At 34.6% G+C, this 19,245-nt stretch overlaps 1 protein-coding gene across 5 annotated transcripts in view; it reads left to right on the top strand.

Moving 5' to 3' along the window:
• Window positions 1-19,245, top strand: part of LOC134534715 (phosphatidylinositol 4-phosphate 5-kinase type-1 alpha-like) — a 150,660-nt gene that overhangs the window by 86,057 nt on the left and 45,358 nt on the right. For 4 of the 5 annotated variants that reach the window (XM_063373198.1, XM_063373197.1, XM_063373195.1 and 1 more), the window contains exons 13-15: window positions 13,017-13,206; window positions 13,909-14,111; window positions 15,376-15,482. In XM_063373198.1, the coding sequence (XP_063229268.1) occupies window positions 13,017-13,206; window positions 13,909-14,111; window positions 15,376-15,482 (500 nt within the window). The remainder of the gene's footprint in view (window positions 1-13,016; window positions 13,207-13,908; window positions 14,112-15,375; window positions 15,483-19,245) is intronic. The other variant, XM_063373199.1, reaches the window with a different exon arrangement.

Here is a 19,245-nt window from a genome sequence, read left to right as displayed (position 1 = left end):
ACACTGCTGCACACATACTACGCAGCTTGAAATACATCAGTGGTCAGACTATTGTACCAGACACTCAAAATATACACATTTAAAACTTAAAAAAAAAAAGACAATATTTATGAAGTGATTTTGACGCTACGCACAACATATTTATGTAACATGTAGTCAAATTTCTATAAAAAAATTGGTTGTCTGTAAAGTCGGTTTATGGACGATAGTTTAACGTGACAACATCATAACAAAACATTGATGAAATTATTGATCCAGAAGAAAAGGAAATATCATATATGGCCTGAGACTGAGCCGTAATAGGTTTTTGCAACCAAACCATTTAGGCATTAAAAATATTATATTCTTTGAGGAAGAAATTTTTTTTTATTTTTTCTATTTTTTGTATGATAAAATCTACCTCTGCATACTTTTATGAATAAAATTGAATAATTTTTATTGAATTATCACTATTTTGTATGGATACAAAGGAGTGAAATGAAATGTGCAATTTAATTAATAAATTTACTTTTATTTGCATTCATTTTATTCAAATATATTTATTAATTTTGAAATGTAGCGTGCGCAGTTTTTATTTTTACAAGTACAAAAAAATTTTTTGAAGCTGTCGGGATTCGAACCGACAACCTTTGTTTAAGAGTTAGCTTTGCTAACCACAAGCCCACGAGGCCATACTTTAAGAAAAATGTAGTTTCAGATGGTATATATATATATATTTATAAAAATTTTGTTCACGATAGGGGAATAATATTATTTCGCTTTTTATAACACGATTTAATAACAAATACACATCCCAAATACACCAAACTTATTTATAATGTGTTACAATATTTTTTTTAAACGTTGTGCAAAAGATCCTGGGTGTAATTTGAATTATTATGTATAACTGTAAAACACCATTGTTGGTTCAAAACGTATTTGAATTTTCAACATTACTTTTAAATAACTCTACCGATTGTGCTGAAAATCGGTGGACGATTGTTAAATTACATAATATTAATAATTCAAACGACGAAAATATGAATGAAAAGTCAAATCGATGGTTATTCCAATCGAGTGGAAGAGAGATGCCACGCATGCGTACATTGAGCGTGAAGAGAGAAGCCACGCATGCTAACAGGACACATCCGTAGTGGGGCATCCGTGGTGGGACACTTTTTCGTGCGTGCAGCCGGCGTTCATCGATTTATTAGACGTCACGTCAAAAAATATTTTTTCTTACCTTTTATGATTAAAATTACCAATTTAATAATAGGACATTTAAACTTTGAGGTGTTTATCACAATTACCATGTAGGACATTCTTTTATATTACTTTGGTGCCATAATGAGAACCGACTTAAAAAAGTATTAAAGTTATTAAATTTACGAAACATTTATGTGGATCATTGTAGAAATTATCATTAAGGACTCAACTGCTCATTATTGGTGTGATCACAAGGTTTCATCGGTAAACTTTTGACGTGTTACTAAGAAATGTTCATTCTACTACTGTACAAAATTTTTGCTTTGGGATAATTTTCCATGTATTAAAAATTTTTGTTTCTTAACAGCGAAATTCTTCCCAACCCGAGCCTACTTCAACAACCTCGCAGTAGTATACACTATGCGGCGCGGATCGCTTTAGTGGTCAGACTAATTGTATGAGACACTTAAAAAATATACCAATTTAAAGATAAATAAATATGCAACAACGTTTACTCTAAGCGATTTCCACGTTGGGCTCTTTGAGTTTATGTAAGATTTATTTATATTTCCTTAAAATTGAATGAAAGTGAATTCGTTAACTTTAATGATTTAAATGGTCTATTTTACAGAAACATGTTTAAACTTTGTGCTTTTTATCACTATCCTCAGATAGGGCAATGTTTCTAGATTATTTTGGGTTCCATACTGACGGTCTACTCCATAAACTGCATTTGCAATATCCATTATTGTGGATCGTTGCAAAAGTGTCATTTTGGACTTAACTGCTCGTTTTTGGTGTGACGCACAAGGTTTGCGGCAGTACTTAAACTTTTGACGTGTTACTAAGAAATGTTCATTCTACTACTGTACAAATTTTCGGCTTTGGGATAATTTTCCATGTATTAAAAACCTTTGTTTCTTCACAGCAAAATTCTTCCCGACCCGAGCCTACATCGGCAACCTCACAGTAGTATACACTACGCGGCTCGGATCGCTTTTGTGGTCAGACACATTGTACCAGGCTCTCAACAAATAAACTAATTTATAATTTAAGAACTAAATTGTGATCGTAAAATGGCCGCCATGGTGATTTGCGAATTTATGGAGAAATAAAAGCAGTTAAAATCTTATGTAGTTTCCAAGAGACATTATTTAATCACCAATCATCTAAAGTAACAGGTTTACAAAATTTCAACATAATCAGTAACTAGTCAGTTTTTTCAAATGTGTTAGTATTAACAATCTGGACCATATCTAGTCGGTGAGGTCTGTATTGTTACAGACTATCTGTTTTCTGGTATTTGGATTTTGAAGCTACTTAATGATTCGCTTTCAATGTCTATTAAAATATACCTAATGCTAATTGCAGGATTATTTCTACTCAATTTCAAAATTATAATTCCTGAACATTTGTAGCGGACACATTTCAATGTAACACTTACTGATTTTCGAGTTGTGTTGAGGTTTCACATGCCACTTCCTGTACACGAGACCTGCTCTGGTAACAATGAGTCATCACAACCGGTGCCGTCTGTACGAGCGTCTTCACAAGTTATCCTGAAATATGGTCTTAAATAATAATTCAAGTGAGTTCTTAAAATCCTACACACCTTATCTTAAGTGTCGTAAATGAATCATTATATTTTGTAAATCCATATATAGTAGGGACGCGACATCTTGGCGGGTCGACTCCCTAGAGCTCAGCGACCTTGTAATCGACACGTCCCTCCTTGTCTGCTCCGCAGATAACAACGGCCTGGAAGTCTCCATTCCATTCCGAAAACATTGGTCGAGAACAATCTCACGTACGGTGCAACACAGCGCAGATCTTAATGATACAAAGATGCGATAATGCTTTACGGTAATTTATTATTTAAAGGTAGTGCACCATTTGCTCGACTGGGCAGCTTAGTTAAACATAGTTAAACATAGCTATACAATTCTTTAAAGTTAAGAACTAAATTTGTAATTGTGGGTTGCTGTAGGAAACACAATTAATTAAGACTTGCATGTAACTCCCTCGCTGATGCTTACTTTTCCATTTGGTTTGGCTGAAATGTGAAGACGATCGACATGACATTTCACGCACTTCAAGAACCTTACCACTTTTATGCACACGGGTTGGTATTTTTTCCATAACAGCACTCTGAAAGAACCATTTTAGTAATTTCGAGGGGTCCGAAAACCATATTTATAACAAACCATCCTCGCCTATTTTATAGTCTCAGGTTGTTGTGCTTGCTTTATAAACAAGAGAGGCTCCAGGAAGGAAGCCCTGCCTAGAACCAACGCTTACAACTATCAGTCTGTGCGCTGCATTTCCTGTTGCCATTACCTACACCTTCAACGTCACCTTTCTTTTGCCAACATTTCTGAAAGGTTAAATTAGTGTCAACCCAGGATTCATCCATGTCAAATATATTCTTCCCAGCCTCCCTGCTCTGTTTCATCTGAGTCAGCTACTGTTATCGCCAAGCAACAACGTCAGATCTTTCGAGAAGAAGCATTCGCTTATTTTGGCTTCTTCTCCACACAAAACCCATTTCTTTGAGTATTTTACGCAGCGATGTCTTTCCCTAACTCCATCCGATTTTTTCTTTCAAAACTGGCAGTAGTTTCCTTGTCGTTTTTTTACTGCATAAAATTCGTGGCTAGTGTCTCTGATCACTCTTCTATCAAAGTCATCAACTGACAACAAACGTTTCCCAGTTTTTTTTTTGGCTTGAAATGAATAATTAAACATGAGAGGCTGTTTAGCGGTCAAATAAAGGAGTGATATATATATGTAAATATAAACATATAAATTGTAAATAAATAATGTATTAATATAATATACATTAATATATATCATAAAATCATATATATCATAAAATATATAATGCAATATATAATGTATATAATGTAATATAATATCACGTAATATAATGCAATATAATGTGTAGCAATATCGGCTACACTTGTAGATAAAAATATTCTAACAAGCGGTGCAGAAAGTTTGGAAAATTGCCAAATGCAAAACAAACAAACCGCGGGTGAAATTACGGGGAATGCGTTGAAAAACTTATAATGTTGTTGTTTGTTTTTTATTTGGCGTCTCTCTGTTGTGTTTTCGGATGCGCGAAACTGATCTTTGGCTTATACCTGTGTATCGCGCAGCTCTTTCGGTTGCATTTGTTAGAGGTACTAGCAGACATTTGTTGGCAGCTTCTTCATCACAACACTGGATTACACTACTTCAATTTTCCCTCTCCCCACTATGTATTACTTTATTGTATCTTGAACGTCCTGCGTCGGGCTCCATTGTTCACTTCAGACTGAGAGCGTGGCGCCTGATGTTTTTGCTATGAACCGCATAGCGGCTGATGTGCGCGCGCAGCTGCTTCCCCTCTCATTTACTCTTCCCCGCTTCCCCGCAAAACGACACGCCAAGACGTCGCGGCCCTACAGTAATATAGGAACATGGCGCGAAGCGATGGACGGATACGAATAATATTTTTTTTTACCAACCACTACATCAGTAAATATTTGTGGTTTCCATTCACTATGGATTCAAGCATGTAACATTTGTACTGCTTCTTCAATTCGGCCACAGTTAAATGGGAGGCTCTGAATCACTGAAAACTCCTCAACAAAATCAACGATGAATCACAGGCATTACAACAAACAGTTGTCACAAGTCAAGTAGCCAATGAGCAGGTGACATTTTTCGAGTCCGTAGAGGATTGTTGAGACTATCCTACAGGTCATTGGCAACGCGCCCTTACGCGCATGGTTAATACCCCGCATGAGTACAGTGTAAAGGCGTAAGCATGAGACACATCTAGGTCCTCATCTAAACGCGCACACTTAGATTTAACTCAGGATAGGGTGAAAAATGATTACTAATTTTGCAGTCCTAACAGTTACCAATGAAACGCCAGCAAAATAAATAAATAAGCTCACGAATATTGTTCGTGAATGAAGGCGAAGCTGATACTTTGGAAACGTTACCAGCAGATATTAAATAATGTTTAACTATTATTTACGTAGCTTACTTCTTAAAACTGCATTCATGTAAACTGATTTTGTGTGAGACTATGTTGAGTGTTTTCTGCTACACTTAGTTTTCTGAAAAAAGTCTATTGTGGCTTAATAAACTTGTTAACATTGATGCCTGTCATAAAAAAAATTCAAACGTAATTATACGGATACATGTTGAGTATAGTTTATGAACGGTTCACGCATTGCTGGAAAAAAAAAAACATGTTTACAATTTTACACATCTTTTTGTTGTCGCATCGCGTCCATCACGTTGTACATACGCAACTCTGAAAAATAAATGTATGGTAAAAAAAGCTATAATAATATAATTTCTTATCTTACTTTATTCTTTTTTCTAAGCAGTCTAATGGCTTTCGATAGTTGTGTTCTTTTGTGTACTCTGCTTGGTGGAGGTTTCTTCGGCATTTTATTCCTGAATAAATCTCACGCTTACAACAAAAAACATCTAGCTAAATCACTGTGCTCAATAATAACAGAGAATAACCATTCAATTATACGCCGAGCTAGACCAAACACGTTCTCTTATCTACTGAAAATGAGTACGTTGACCTTCATATCAGTTTCCCGCGAAATCCCGTCTCCCATTCGTAAACAGCAGACAGCTGTGGCAGGGTGGGAACGAGAGAGCACTGGCTGCAAAAAGTTCGGGAAACTGTCGCAAGGTGTCACTACTGTCCAGCGCACTCCATAATTTCTCATATCCGAGCTTGCACGCTGCTCAAACTTCTACAGCTACGTTTTTACTTTAGGTCCGACTGCAATAAGCTAAAGACTAAAATAAAGTCAATCATTCAGCCGACAGATATGTTGGCATTTGAATTACAAATGAAAACGCAAATGTTATTAAATTCACAAATGAATATCACGCAATTTCGTAGCAGCTCAGTTATTAAAATTCAAATTGTAAATACGTTCAATTAATAATGACTACAGATAAAATAATGGTCACAGTCATATCTCCCGTGTCTGAAAATTTATCTGCTAAAGTTTTACCACTGAATTCTTTATAGTTTTTTAATAAAGCTTGATTTTTAAAAAATTCCCGAAAATCAGCAATAACTTTATTAAAATAAAAAAATAAATTTTACACCAGAATGGTTCAAATCTTCTCTAGCAGCTGAATCATTAACAAATATATTGTTTTTTTTAATACGATGCTGGTGCACCAATCAATTTTGTGCTATATTGATGAATATAAATTTGTACAAAAAATTATATTATTAATTTTAACCAAATTTATTTTTAGTTTGGTATTATTATTCACCATTAAATTTCAATTTTATATATATTTTCACTCTTGCCATTTTCTGTTGCATTTTCATATTGGAGGATTGGAGCCTTATTTTCATACTTACTTTCTTTTCAAGCAAACGTTCTTTGCTCCTTTTTAATAGTTCTAGAGATAAAATTCATCTTCGACCACCAATCTACTATAAAATAATAGGTTCAGTTTTATCTTAATTTTTGTCTTTGTACAATTAACACAATGCAGCGTACTTACCGTAGAAATTGTTTTAGAACTTGTTTATAGATAAAGTTTTGTTCAGCAGATTTAGGGGATTTGCTGGTTGTACATTATAAGTAAATACTTTTTACATAAAAAAATGGTACATGAAAATTTAACTTATGATAAGTAAGGCATGGCTTAATTTGTGGTAGAAATACAAAAGTTGTGATTGTGGTGTGTAAATAAGTAGGCAGTACCAAATTGTTTCATGAAATTAACTACTGATGTGTACATGTTAGTATGTAATTATTGTAAAGTATTTGGTTAACAGCTAAAATTTTTTGCTGCTGTTTTCTTCTGCTGCTATTGAATGCTCTGTTTCACATCTCTTCTAGTAACTTCAGCCTTTCCTTCTCATTGTATGAGCAAATGTTTGGTGGGCTGCGAGTTCTTTATCACAGCTCCAAAACAGTTTAGCACCAGTATGGGAATGCAATGTAAAAATATGCATTCCAAAATATATATATATATAAAAATACATTAGAGGTCTTTAATTCAGCATTCTATGACTTACCATATTCTGTAATCTGGCACCAATTGAGTGCTCACGTTCAAATATTTTTAAATGGATTCTTGCGGTTGACCTTGGCCGCTCAGTCTGTTGAGAGTTTATTGTTACTGTCGGTCTTCATTTCTGTAAAATGTTTCCTGAAATGTTATAGCGGATTACATTTCACGTTTCACATTTCCACATTTGGTATTCCAGTGAAAAATATATTGACATTCTATTATCCGGCAAAATCGCCTATTGGGCATGGCAGTGGTCCTGAATGTGCCGGATTTAAGACCTTTCACTGTTTTTCCAAACATATTGTCATTTGACAATATAGGCTATTGTGTACTTATGAATATCGTTATTCTTGAATGATATTATGAACCAGTGCAGTAACCAAAAAAATAATTTCAGTTGTAGTAGGTTTGAATGTAGTAAAATTCAACACCAATTAAGGCAGTGTTTATTAAAACTTTTTTTTGCTTTCAAAATTTTTGATTTTGTTAAATTGTTTTGGGGTGCAGCTGGGCTGATGCTGTGTGTTGTGTGTGTCTCATGCTGGGCATCCAGGGAGTCCCACCACGACCGCCCCCGCGCTCCCGTGCGCGACCTCCACGCCCACCGCGTCCGTCCCGATCATCATCCCCCCTCCCACGTCCCCGCCCGCGTCCTACCCCGCCGTGCTCAAGGACCGCCCCCCCAGTTTCACAAAGAGCCAGGCCGCGACGAGCGCCGCCGGGGCGAGGGTCCCGCCCCCGGTGCCTCCGCGGGGGTCCCAGCGCGGCGCGGCGGCGGCCGGCGGGCGAGGTGGGGCCCGCTCCCCCCACGGCCACCATGGCCCCCCACCCCGCGTGCCCGGCCCGGCCGATAGGAGCCGGAGCCTGCCGCTGCCGGGGCGGCGGTGGGCCGGCGACGCCGTGTGACTGGCCCCTGCATGCTGACTGTTGCATGCCACCTTTGCTTCTTCCACCTGTCTGTCGTGCCTGCGTCGCAACACCATCTTTACAATTGTTATATTTAATAGATAAAATTAATAACATTACTGCTTGTCTGGATGTCTTCTGATTGGAAGTTACAGTTTTAGGAACATATTTTCATATTTTCATATTTTACTATCCATAGTTTGGTTTAAGTAAACCTTACAGTTACTTTAGGGACAAAAAAATATATATTTTTCACTCAAGGGTGTAAAATATGAAACGGATTTGTCACATTTAATTGTTATATTCTGTAGAAATAATTACACAAGAAGAACATTTGAAAATTTGACAAAAATTAGAATAAAAATTTTATTTTGTACTGCTTCATTAGTATTTCCGTAAAAGTTAAATAATTTAAGGAATTAAATTTTTGTCTCTTAATAACATCTATTTGTAGCTGACAGAGTTTGTATGCGAAAGTCTGAATTTTCTTTATCATTGGCAAGTGCATTTTTCTAAGGCAGGGGTGTCAAAATATTTTAGCTAAAGGGCTACACTGACTCTTCTTCAAGTCTGTTTAGCTAGTTTGTCATACTGGGCATATCCGGCCGGATTGATAGTGCTCGTGGGCCGGTGTTGGCCTGCAGACCGTAGTTTGGAGACCCCTGGTATAAGGTGTAAAAAAAAGTCAGTTATGCTCAAATCAAATGTATTAAAATACAAATCTACCTATAATATTTAAAAATTTATGTTTGAATGTGGTTTTGTTTGTGTCTGCATAAAATAGCATGATTTTTCCTGTACCAATTGTTTGTTTTTGTGTTTATCTGGCAGACAAAAAAACTAACTTTTTTTACCCAATGCATGTGATGCTGCTTTCTTCTTTTCTGGGGCTGATAAAAGTTATATATACATACATATACACACACACACACACTATGTGATTTTAAGCAATGGGGCAGTTTTTTCCTAATTTATATTACAACCTGTATTATTTTGAGCTTTAAAAAAAATTTAAATTTATTTTAATTTTTGTACACTAAAACAAACATGCCGAGTTTATTTTTCACACTTCTTAACTTATTTTATAATGCATTACTGAAAATTTTTCAAATATTGTGGATAACATTTTGAATAATGCAAGTGTGTATATTTATGAATAAACAAGAATTTTTTTGCCATTAATTAATTTTACCATTAATTAATTTTACCATTTTATATTGAGTTTTTTTTAAACAATTTGATTAACTCTTGTATGTAGTTACTAATAATTGATTGATTCCATTAGATTTGTCTGTAGGTGAGGTCTTTCTTTGGATTAATTACAATCCAACATACTGGATAAAGATAGAAATTGAAGAGAACATTATTGATTAGAAAGAGAAAATTATTGAACAGAAAATTACTCACCGCTGCTCTTTAAGAAAGAAAGCTAGTGAAATGTCTTCTAAACTAGTTAATTTTTAAAATGTTTTTTATTGATTAATATATTTAGAGCAGCATATCACTAAAAATAAAGAAAACATTTATGTGTATTGTGTGAACTTTGGTCTTAAAATTTATTACCCCTAAAATGAAGTAACCGAAACATAAGAAATCTCTTTGAAAAGTAGAAAAACTAGAAGATACCAAAACCTACCTATGTAAACCAAACTAGCAATGGCATCTACAACTTCACTGGGGTGTGGTTATTTGACATTTTCATTTGTTTCATGTGTGATCAAAAATGTCCCTAATCCATGTAGATGTAAGTATAATTGACATTGTTTTTCAATGTTTTGGTTGTTATTGTTACTTATTAATTTATTTACACGAGTTCCTACGCTAGAATGGGCTGATTTGAAGATTTATCACATCATGTTTAATTATATTATTTGAAATTATGTTTGTATCACTTTTTGTTTTACAACAGATGCAACATTTCTAAGGTTTATTCAGTAATATGGTTATAAATTCCTATTTTAAACTATATGGTTTTTATAAAACTCAAAACATAATTTTAAAAAATTAACTTTTCCCCTCAATAAATTTGTCACTAACGTGATTTGACGACTAATTTTTTGTATTTAAAATAACTGTATTCTTCTTGAAGGTCATGACTGACGTGGTTCCATAATTTTCCAAGAGAGGTCATAATGACAGTACTAGGTTGCGAGGCCAACACATGGCTCAAACATAGAGCAGAAGGAAAGGTTTGGAGATAGATGATTGACATGCCTCTTATTGAGTCAACAGCAACAAAAGAAGCATAATTATTTTGTAATCATTTTATAGAAGGTTTGGTTTGTGTGTTGAAAATTACATTTTGTTAGAAAGCCTTGCACATTTACCTGCTGTGGTGGCTCAGAGTGTAGAGGTGATGTACACTTGTTGAGAAGTGTTTGGAAACTGAGGCACCTGTAGTTATTTGTCGCTTTTGACTTGGAGGTATAGGATCGTTAAAATTGCCACCATGAAAAACAAAGATGTTAACACATCAGAAAGGAATCAGCTTTGAATTTCATTGTAACGAAACAAAATGTTCGGCTATCCAGATGGGAATGTGAGGTGGGGAGTCGTTCTCATTTTGATTTGAATTATTAACAGGGCAAAGATTGAATACACCAACTCTCTGACTTTTTACCTCCATGGCTTTTGAGGCACTGGAGTGAGGTAGCAATAATGGAGAGCCTCTACACACGGAGCAGTTGGCTAGCTTGCAATCTTCTCATCATGCTGCTTGAAACTATGATACAGTGATGACAGTGTAATTTTGTTACGTGCCATAAACACAAAGTTTTACTCTGTGTATCTATAATACTATAAATGCTCTAGAAACTAACTTTTCATATCTTGAAACAAGTTTAAGAAACATTAGTTTTAGCCTTTCTAAAATTCCTGCAAGTTCATGTAGACAAGCTGAAAAGAAAAGAAACTCACATATACACAATCATTTTTAAATGGTATTTTAAGCTTGTCTTGTAGTGAGGGGAATATATTTTGTTAATTATGAGTACTGAAGTATTTGATAACAACCTTGTGGTCATGTAAGAAGGGTCAGTTGGCATTCAATTCAGAACACAATCTAGGACCTAGACTTTTCTTTCTTTCTTAGTGAGCCACAACAGATGAATGTGTAATCTAAGATGAACACGTCCTCGATACATGCCAAAATTGTGCAATTCCAGAATAGTTTTTTTTGTTCATTTTTGCGATTCCAGATAGTCATAACTTAAGTTTAGGGTTGGTAGAGTTCGGTCAGCCACATTTATACCGTCAAATATTTTTTATCCTCAGAAGAAAATTAAAATAAAGCTCCAAACTACAGATTTTTTGGACATGTAAATGGTTATCCTTGAATGATCACTAAATGTATTAAATAGTAGAGATTTAAAAACTTTTTTTTGTTATCACTTTATCATTTCTAGCTGCACATTTTTAATGTAACTGTTGTAATCTTAAAGGTAAGTTTTTATTAAAATCAATATCTTCACTTTTTCTGGTACCTACTGCAAATTATCCCCATTTTGTTTGCTACTATTATAAAAGTTTTATTTTTAAATCTGTATGTGAGACTAAATACTAAAAATAATGTAGAAATCTGCAAGTATGCATGGTAGAATTTTTTTTTGAGTTCCATGATTTGTCTCTATGATACTGTTTTTTCCCTGCTATTATTATTATTTGTATAAGTAAGTTACGGGCATGTGTATTTAGGTACTTGTATTTTTAAATTGTATGCATTTAGGGAAAAAAATCATTTTTTTTTGACTTCCTGTACAAGTTCAAGCATATCTGTAACTGCTTTTTTTTTCACCACATCTTCTTGAGTGCAAGTTAAAAAATTGTTAATATTATGGTACAATTATCTTAAGTGCTTTGAATTAATTTCCAATGTGAAAATAATATATTTTTGTCTACTTTCTGAGTTAACAATTAATTTAAAGATTTGGTGTGTAGAAAAGTAAGTTGTGATACCTGACAAACAAATCTATTCTAACCATTCTTGGTAATTGGATGAATGAGATGATGTTGGAATGTAGCAGAAAATTAATGTTGATGGTGATCAAGAGAAAACTCATTTCATGGTCACATCTTCCATAATTCCCATGTGTGTAATATAATGTGAGGTAAAAATTTTCCCTGAATGCCAAATAAAATACTTGTGCAAAGTTTTATTTGTAGCATAAGTGGTGTACACATTTATGACACTATAAAAGAGTCATAATTCATGATAATTATTTTTAAGCTAGGTCATTAATGCTAAAAGCAGTTTGTTTTGAGCAACATTTCTTTTACAATTTTTTTTTGTATGAGGCAGCCAAAAGTATTTAAATTTTTTTGCGGTATGTAATGATCCTGTTGCAGTAGCAGTAGTAGAAATTGGTTGTAGGCCTATCTTGTAAATATTATATTACCAGTTATTAAATTTGAAGTTAGCAACAGTTATTAGTATGCAATGCACTGTGTTCATCAGTAATTAATTTTAACAGAATGTTCTATTAATCTAAGAACATATTTTAATAGTTAGTTATTAGTATGCAATGCACTGTGTTCATCAGTAATTAATTTTAACAGAATGTTCTATTAATCTAAGAACATATTTTAATAGTTATTAAAAATGTTTTTACTTAATGTTACTGTGCTTTTCATACTAAGATTGTGTATACAAAGTGTAATTTGTAGACAGTTTAGAGGACGAGGTTTCTTTGCTAGGACGTAAATTATTTCCTTGTGAGAAAGGTTTCCTGCACTCAGTCTGTTGTAGATGTTATTTGTTGTTATTGTTGTGGTGTGGCCAGTAGCCCACAGGAAGTAGTCAGCTTTCACAGTCTGTTGATGTGTAGTGTCACCCACAGCAGCGCACCCTGCCCCTTGCTGTATTGCAGGTGGCCTGGGTGGCGGCGGGTACTCTCCGATCCCCTGCTCCTCCACCCCTCCGCCGGCGTTCGAGGACGCCATGAGCGGGGAGTTGGTGGGGTCTCCCGCCCGCCACCGCCTCGGCCCGGCCCACGTCACACAGCACCACCACCAGCACCACTTCGTCAGGGCCTCGTACCGCGAGTCTGAGGTGGTCAGGTACTGTGTCCATTGCAGCGGAGCAGTCAAACTGTTCACCCACGTTCTGTGTGAAACTGGAAACCAGTTTCATCAATTTTATAGAAATTAATTTTTTGAAGTTGAAATTTTTTGGAGTAGTCAAGTTACTTTGTGGTCCTGCTAATCCAGAAATCCAGCTAATCCAGATGAGTTTAGAGTAAAAAAATGTATATATAATTTCTTTTTGTATTTTAGTAATTATTTTGATGTCTTGACCTAATTATCATCATGTAAAATTTTTACTGATACAAAATCACTTAACAAGCTGTGTTACGTGATAACTAAATGCTTGATGATATACAGTGAAATCTCATTACAGTGTACTTTATAAATAATGAAAGAACTTTATACTGAACTGTTACTAAACGTAAAATTTTTTTTTGGGACTTCAAAATATATACTTAAAGTGAGAAATCTTTATAGTGAGGTATTTTATTATTTATAGTGAGTTTTCACTCTACGTTGTTGCAGTATGGCGATTATTCTGCTAGTCAGAAAGTTTGGTAATCCAAACAGGTCTCAGCCCAAATTAGTCTGGATTAGCGGGATCCCACTGTAGTTTAAAGTTTTGAGACTGTATTTTGAAGTTTTGCAACTAAGTTGTGAAAATGACTTGATGATAAAATTGTGATGTTGACGAAGATGTGACGCTAAAAAGTGTTGTTGGAATGGCATGTGCAGTATATCAGATGTCCGACTTGAGTGCCGATCGGAAAACAAGTCTTCCCTGAGCGTGGAATCCAGCTCGACCACTTCAGGATTCGGCTCCGGGCCGACGGGGCGGAACCTCACTTGGACGCCCCCGGCATCCGTGGAAGGGAGCACGCCCACGTGGACCGAGGGTACGCCGTCCTTCACCGAGTCCTCAAGTAGTGGGGAAATAGGTAAGGCAGTCTTTGATCAACAATGACCTGTTGACAGCGAGGCCAGTAGATGACAGACCACGGTCTATAGCAGGGTTTGCAACCTTTTTTTTTATAAGGGCACATTACACATGAAGTTCTGAAATCTGCATCTCATCATATATTTTCACACTGTTTTTAAAAATATTCCAACCTTTATGAATAATTTTATTAATCTTTAAATGATTCTTGTTTTTAAATATTATGGTTTTAATTTATTTACCAAAATTCAGCAGCACACTGTCCACTAAGTTGCTGCGACACAGTGGTTCTAGTCTGCAGAAAGCAACTATGCCAGTATTTGCTGGAGGTATTTCCGGAAATTATGAAGTACTGTAACTGTTGTGATCCCAAATTCCAACCCAAGTTCTCTGGAATTAGAGTGAATTTTTTGGGTAACTGAATTTTGTATGCCAGCTATACAATAGTCATAAATCATAATGCAGTAACCATGAGTGTTGTGTTGTGTTGTGTTATCCATTTGCATTAGTGTTCTGGAAATAAAAGTGCAGAGCTTTAGTTTTCTTATACTGTAGTATGTTCTGAAAGATAGTAAACAGTTTTTAGTGTTATGGCATTTGTTACATGTTTTTAATTAAATTTTGTACCATGAATGTCTTTAAAATTTGTTGTTTTGAAAATCCTTCATGTTAATGGTTTCATTATGGTGTTGATAAAAGTATTAAAATATTTTATAATAGTTTGTGTGCACACTCAATCCATTCGGTAATAGGTTTAAGCTTTAGTGTTATTTTATGCCAATCATGCTCATGAACCCTTTTTTCAGCTATTCTTAGTTTTGGTGTAGGTCAAATTGTATTAGATTTTAAGCTTTGTGTACTGTTGCTATTTATGAAGATATTTTCTAAGTCTCTTATTTCTGGTTCAGCCAAATGCTGCCAGGGGAAAGTGTCAGCTTGATGCACACAAATGGTAGGATTTTCATAAAATAAATTTTTATTTAAGTGTAAGTGGTTAGTTTTTGACGTACAAGTGAACCACAAAACTCTCATGATATCTTGACTTCCAACCAAGCTCTAAGTTAAGCCATTGTGCCGAACCTTTTTCCTATTTGCTTAATTGTTATGAAGTGAATAACTGAGTTATTTTCTGTTAAAATTATTGAATTTTTATGTGCTCATACAATTTGCTATAAATAATAATTTTTTTAAACACTGTAAATGAGATTTAGTAATTTTAGTGAAAACAAAGTTTCTGTAATGAATATTTTGGTGTGCGATGTTAGCAGGCTGTCCAACAACGCCCATTAGAAACCTGACCATTAGGCGGGACAGTGAAGCTCCCAAGTCTGCTTCGACAGATGATGTTCTCAACTCCCGCGATTCTGAAATGGTGAGTTGAGCCTGGGATGCTGTAGATAACTGTACTGTACCCTCTGTCCATAGAAACTCTTTATGTAAGTACTTAATTACATTTTGAGGGTTTCTATCTTTCAGAAAACAGGTTATCATCAATGTTGAACGGTAATAGACTTTATTCAGTATTTTTCTAACATTGTAATTTTTTTTTTAAATTATGAAGTTTGGCAAAAATGCAAAATATTGTTAGTGGTAAAATGGTTCAGCTTCCTAGTATGTTCTATTTAATTATTGTTTAAATCAACTACAAAAGGTGCAAATATTTGGGTTACCAAATCAATACTGAGAAACCCATGCTTCATTTACATTTTAATAAGAAATGAGGTTTTTGTACAGTTTGTTTGTGCTCTGTGAATATTTTTATGCTTAACGAGTAATTGTTTTGTTGACTTTACATATTCTGATGGATGGATATGTCAGCTGTGGTGCACAGATTTTTCTGTTCTGGTATGATAGATAGTTTCAATTTGGAAAACATTTATAACACCTTAAAATAATTAATTTCATGTAAATAAAGTGAAATGACACAATCCTAAAAAAAATATATTTAATAATTGATTTGACTAATTATATTTTCATAAATTTTTTAAATATTAATATTGGATGTTATTTTTTACATACTTATTATTTTTGTTACTTTTGTTTTGTTTTTATAGTGTTTATCAATGCTGATGCTTTTTCCTTAATTTTAACAAAAAATAAATGGTCAAATTTTTTTTCTTTGGTGTTCATTTATTGAGATGTTTATGATAAACTGTAGTCAAGACAAAGCAATTTGATTTAAATAATGTATTTTAAACTTTTATAAGTGGTTTTATAAGATGTTACAGATACTTTTTTAATTTTTATTTCAGATTTTTAGTACTAAATGGTATGATCAGTTTGGCAAAATTTACTTAGCTTTACATTTTAAAAATGTTAAGAAATCAGTTTCCTGGTTTTGGACTATGTATACTTACATTTTATATTAATCATCACTTTTTTCACCTAGCCCATTTTTAATATTTTGAAAATGCTTATTTTCTTCTGTCTGAGCCATTTCTCAAAATTTATACTTCATTATTTTCTCCAAAAGTTAATTCCTGTATTTTTTTGTGTGCATTTTGTTTATTATTTTTCTGTTCAATCAAGAAACTTTTTCCTACTTAAGAGCTCAAAAATTTGAAGCCACTATGGTAACTAGTACTTATTGAAGATATACATATGCCAAGTACAGTCAAACCTCTCTGAAACGACCCCACACGGTTCCCAGGAATAGGGTCGTAATAGATGTTTTCCGAAATTTTCAGTTGATTTCAACCCCCCCCCCCCCCCAATCCCCCCCCCCAATTCCCCCCCCCCCCCCCCCCCAACCGCTACTCGCTAAGAAACCAGCCGTACAATGGCAGGATGCTGTCACTCACAATGCTAGACGGCTTTGCCTTAAACCCACTTCAACCTTCCTGACAAGTCCGTCGCCCTACAGGCCACCTCTAAAGAAAATATGTCAAAGGACGGTTTATTTTTACTGGTTAGTTTACATGTACGTTTTCTGCTTGCCGTAGTTAAATACACTAGAACCCCGACGCGAGAGGCGAGATGTGGAATGTTAGATGAAAGATAAGTGCGGGGGAGACGGCAGCCAGTGTGTTTCCTGCGTGGGGAATAAGTGGCGTAGCCTTTTTTTTATGCTGGGTGAAGCGACCTTTTTCTGTCAACACACGGGAAAAGATAATTGCTTGAGATGTTAAAATAAACATTGCTGCGGCAGTTAAAACGATTCGAGGCGGGCGTGCATCCAGTAGGTCGCTGTGTATATCTACTCGAAAAACATAACATCTCAATTCATAACAAGATTCCTTATAACCTACACGTATTGCCTGATCCATGCAAGTTCTTTAGCCACGTTTTGAATGAAAACAACTGGCGGGCCAGTGTTGTGCCCTGTTTTGAAGCTTTTATCAATTTGCTGACAGTTTTAATATATTTTTACTCTCGTTAAAATGAAGCAGATAACGTGATTGTTAACAAGTACAAGCAGCATCCGAGATCGGCTGCAGCGCACGGTACGGCATTGTATTAATAGTAATTAATATTTAATGGTATTTTATTTATTAAGTCATAATACACAAAATCGGAAATAAAAAACCTGCAAGTCATCAACAGTAGTTCACAAATTCAAGCCAGAAAATATACCAAATCGGACTTCAAAAACTAAGCAAACATTGTCAACTGATAGTAATCAAACTCAAGAGAAATCCAGCAGGTAGCTTTGCCTTAACTGCGTACCACACTAGACACTCGCAAAAAGCTAAACAAACGTAAACACGTTGCCACAAAAACCTTTATCTGCACCCTGCCGGCAAAGGGACGTGGAATGGGGGTTGTTAAGCGCTGACAGCAGTCGACAGGAAGTGGTATCTATTTTTAGATATGCGCTGCTACGGCAGTACAGCACTCAGCAAGAGAAACGCAGTAACACACTACTCACCACAAGAAACTTGTTTTCTGTCCGATTTTCTTCGGATTTTCGGCAATTTTTTCACGGTTCCTCGAAATCGGGTTGTAATAGAGAGGTGGTTGCAATAAATGGGGTCGCAACAAAAAGGTTTTACTGTACTGTTTTCAATTCCTTGTCTGTAATTACAGTTTTTATAATTTTAACGAAATAAATATTTACCATCCTTGTGATGGCAGAAGCTACAACTTTGGCTTAGCCATACGTGACCCATTAATGCAGCCTGTAACATGAAAACAAATTGCATTGAAGCATGATTATGCCTCAATATATGTTTTGTATGTTGTATCTCAAGATCATCTTCAAGTTTTGCTGCCTTACTATGTTACAATGCATTACAATTTTGTGAAATAAATTTGCATAAATATTGCAGTTAAGTTTAAATATTGTTTAAGCGTAGCACAACATTTACAAAAATATTTTTGATACACTGATGCATTACATAATACTAAGGAAAGCTGCGGTCATTTCCATTTTGTTCCATTAATAAACTAAAATTTATCTTTGCTAATTGCCACCTGAAAAATATTACATCTCTATGTTGTAATTGTTTGTAATCATAAATTGAAGTATGTATTTTACTGCTTCAGTGTTATGTACAGTGTGGATTAGTGTTTATAGATTGCGGAACCAACAGTCAGACACATTTATTTTTGTTAATTTTCTTCTTGTTTTTTTTTTTTTTGTGTTTGTGTATCTTTAAATACTTTTTTATGGGATAGGGAAAAGCTTAGCTATATTTCCAAAATACAAAAAAATATTAATAATACACTATCCATGCCAAAAACTAAAAATACTCATTGTTTTTACATTATTTGGCTTTGCAATAATGAGAAAAGCTAAATCTTTGAAAATTTAAGAGAAAGTATTGAAAAGTAATATAACATAGCTGATCAAATTGATTATATTCTTTGGTAATTTTGATTCTTCCATTATGAATCCAAAATAAATAAACCCATTATTTAAGACTCCTCGATTATAATATAACTATGATATAAAACAATTTTAAATTTAGACAATATTTGAGTATAAGACGAGTTTGAATATAAAACAATTTTGAATATGAGAAAATATTTAAAAAAAATATTGAAAATGAATGTAAGACAACCTTGAACGTAAGCTGTTTTAGAATGAAAGACTCAGAATGTAATGACACACAATTTGATCTTGAGCATGTTGCATAATAGTGTTGCATTTAATATGTCACAATGCATTTTTTCAATACAGAGATTTATAAAAT

The sequence above is a fragment of the Bacillus rossius genome, chromosome 8 (assembly GCF_032445375.1).
Source record: "Bacillus rossius redtenbacheri isolate Brsri chromosome 8, Brsri_v3, whole genome shotgun sequence".
NCBI classification, from domain to species: domain Eukaryota; kingdom Metazoa; phylum Arthropoda; class Insecta; order Phasmatodea; family Bacillidae; genus Bacillus; species Bacillus rossius.
The sequence above is the reverse complement of the archived record's forward strand: the minus strand, read 5'-3'. Positions and strand labels throughout refer to the sequence as shown.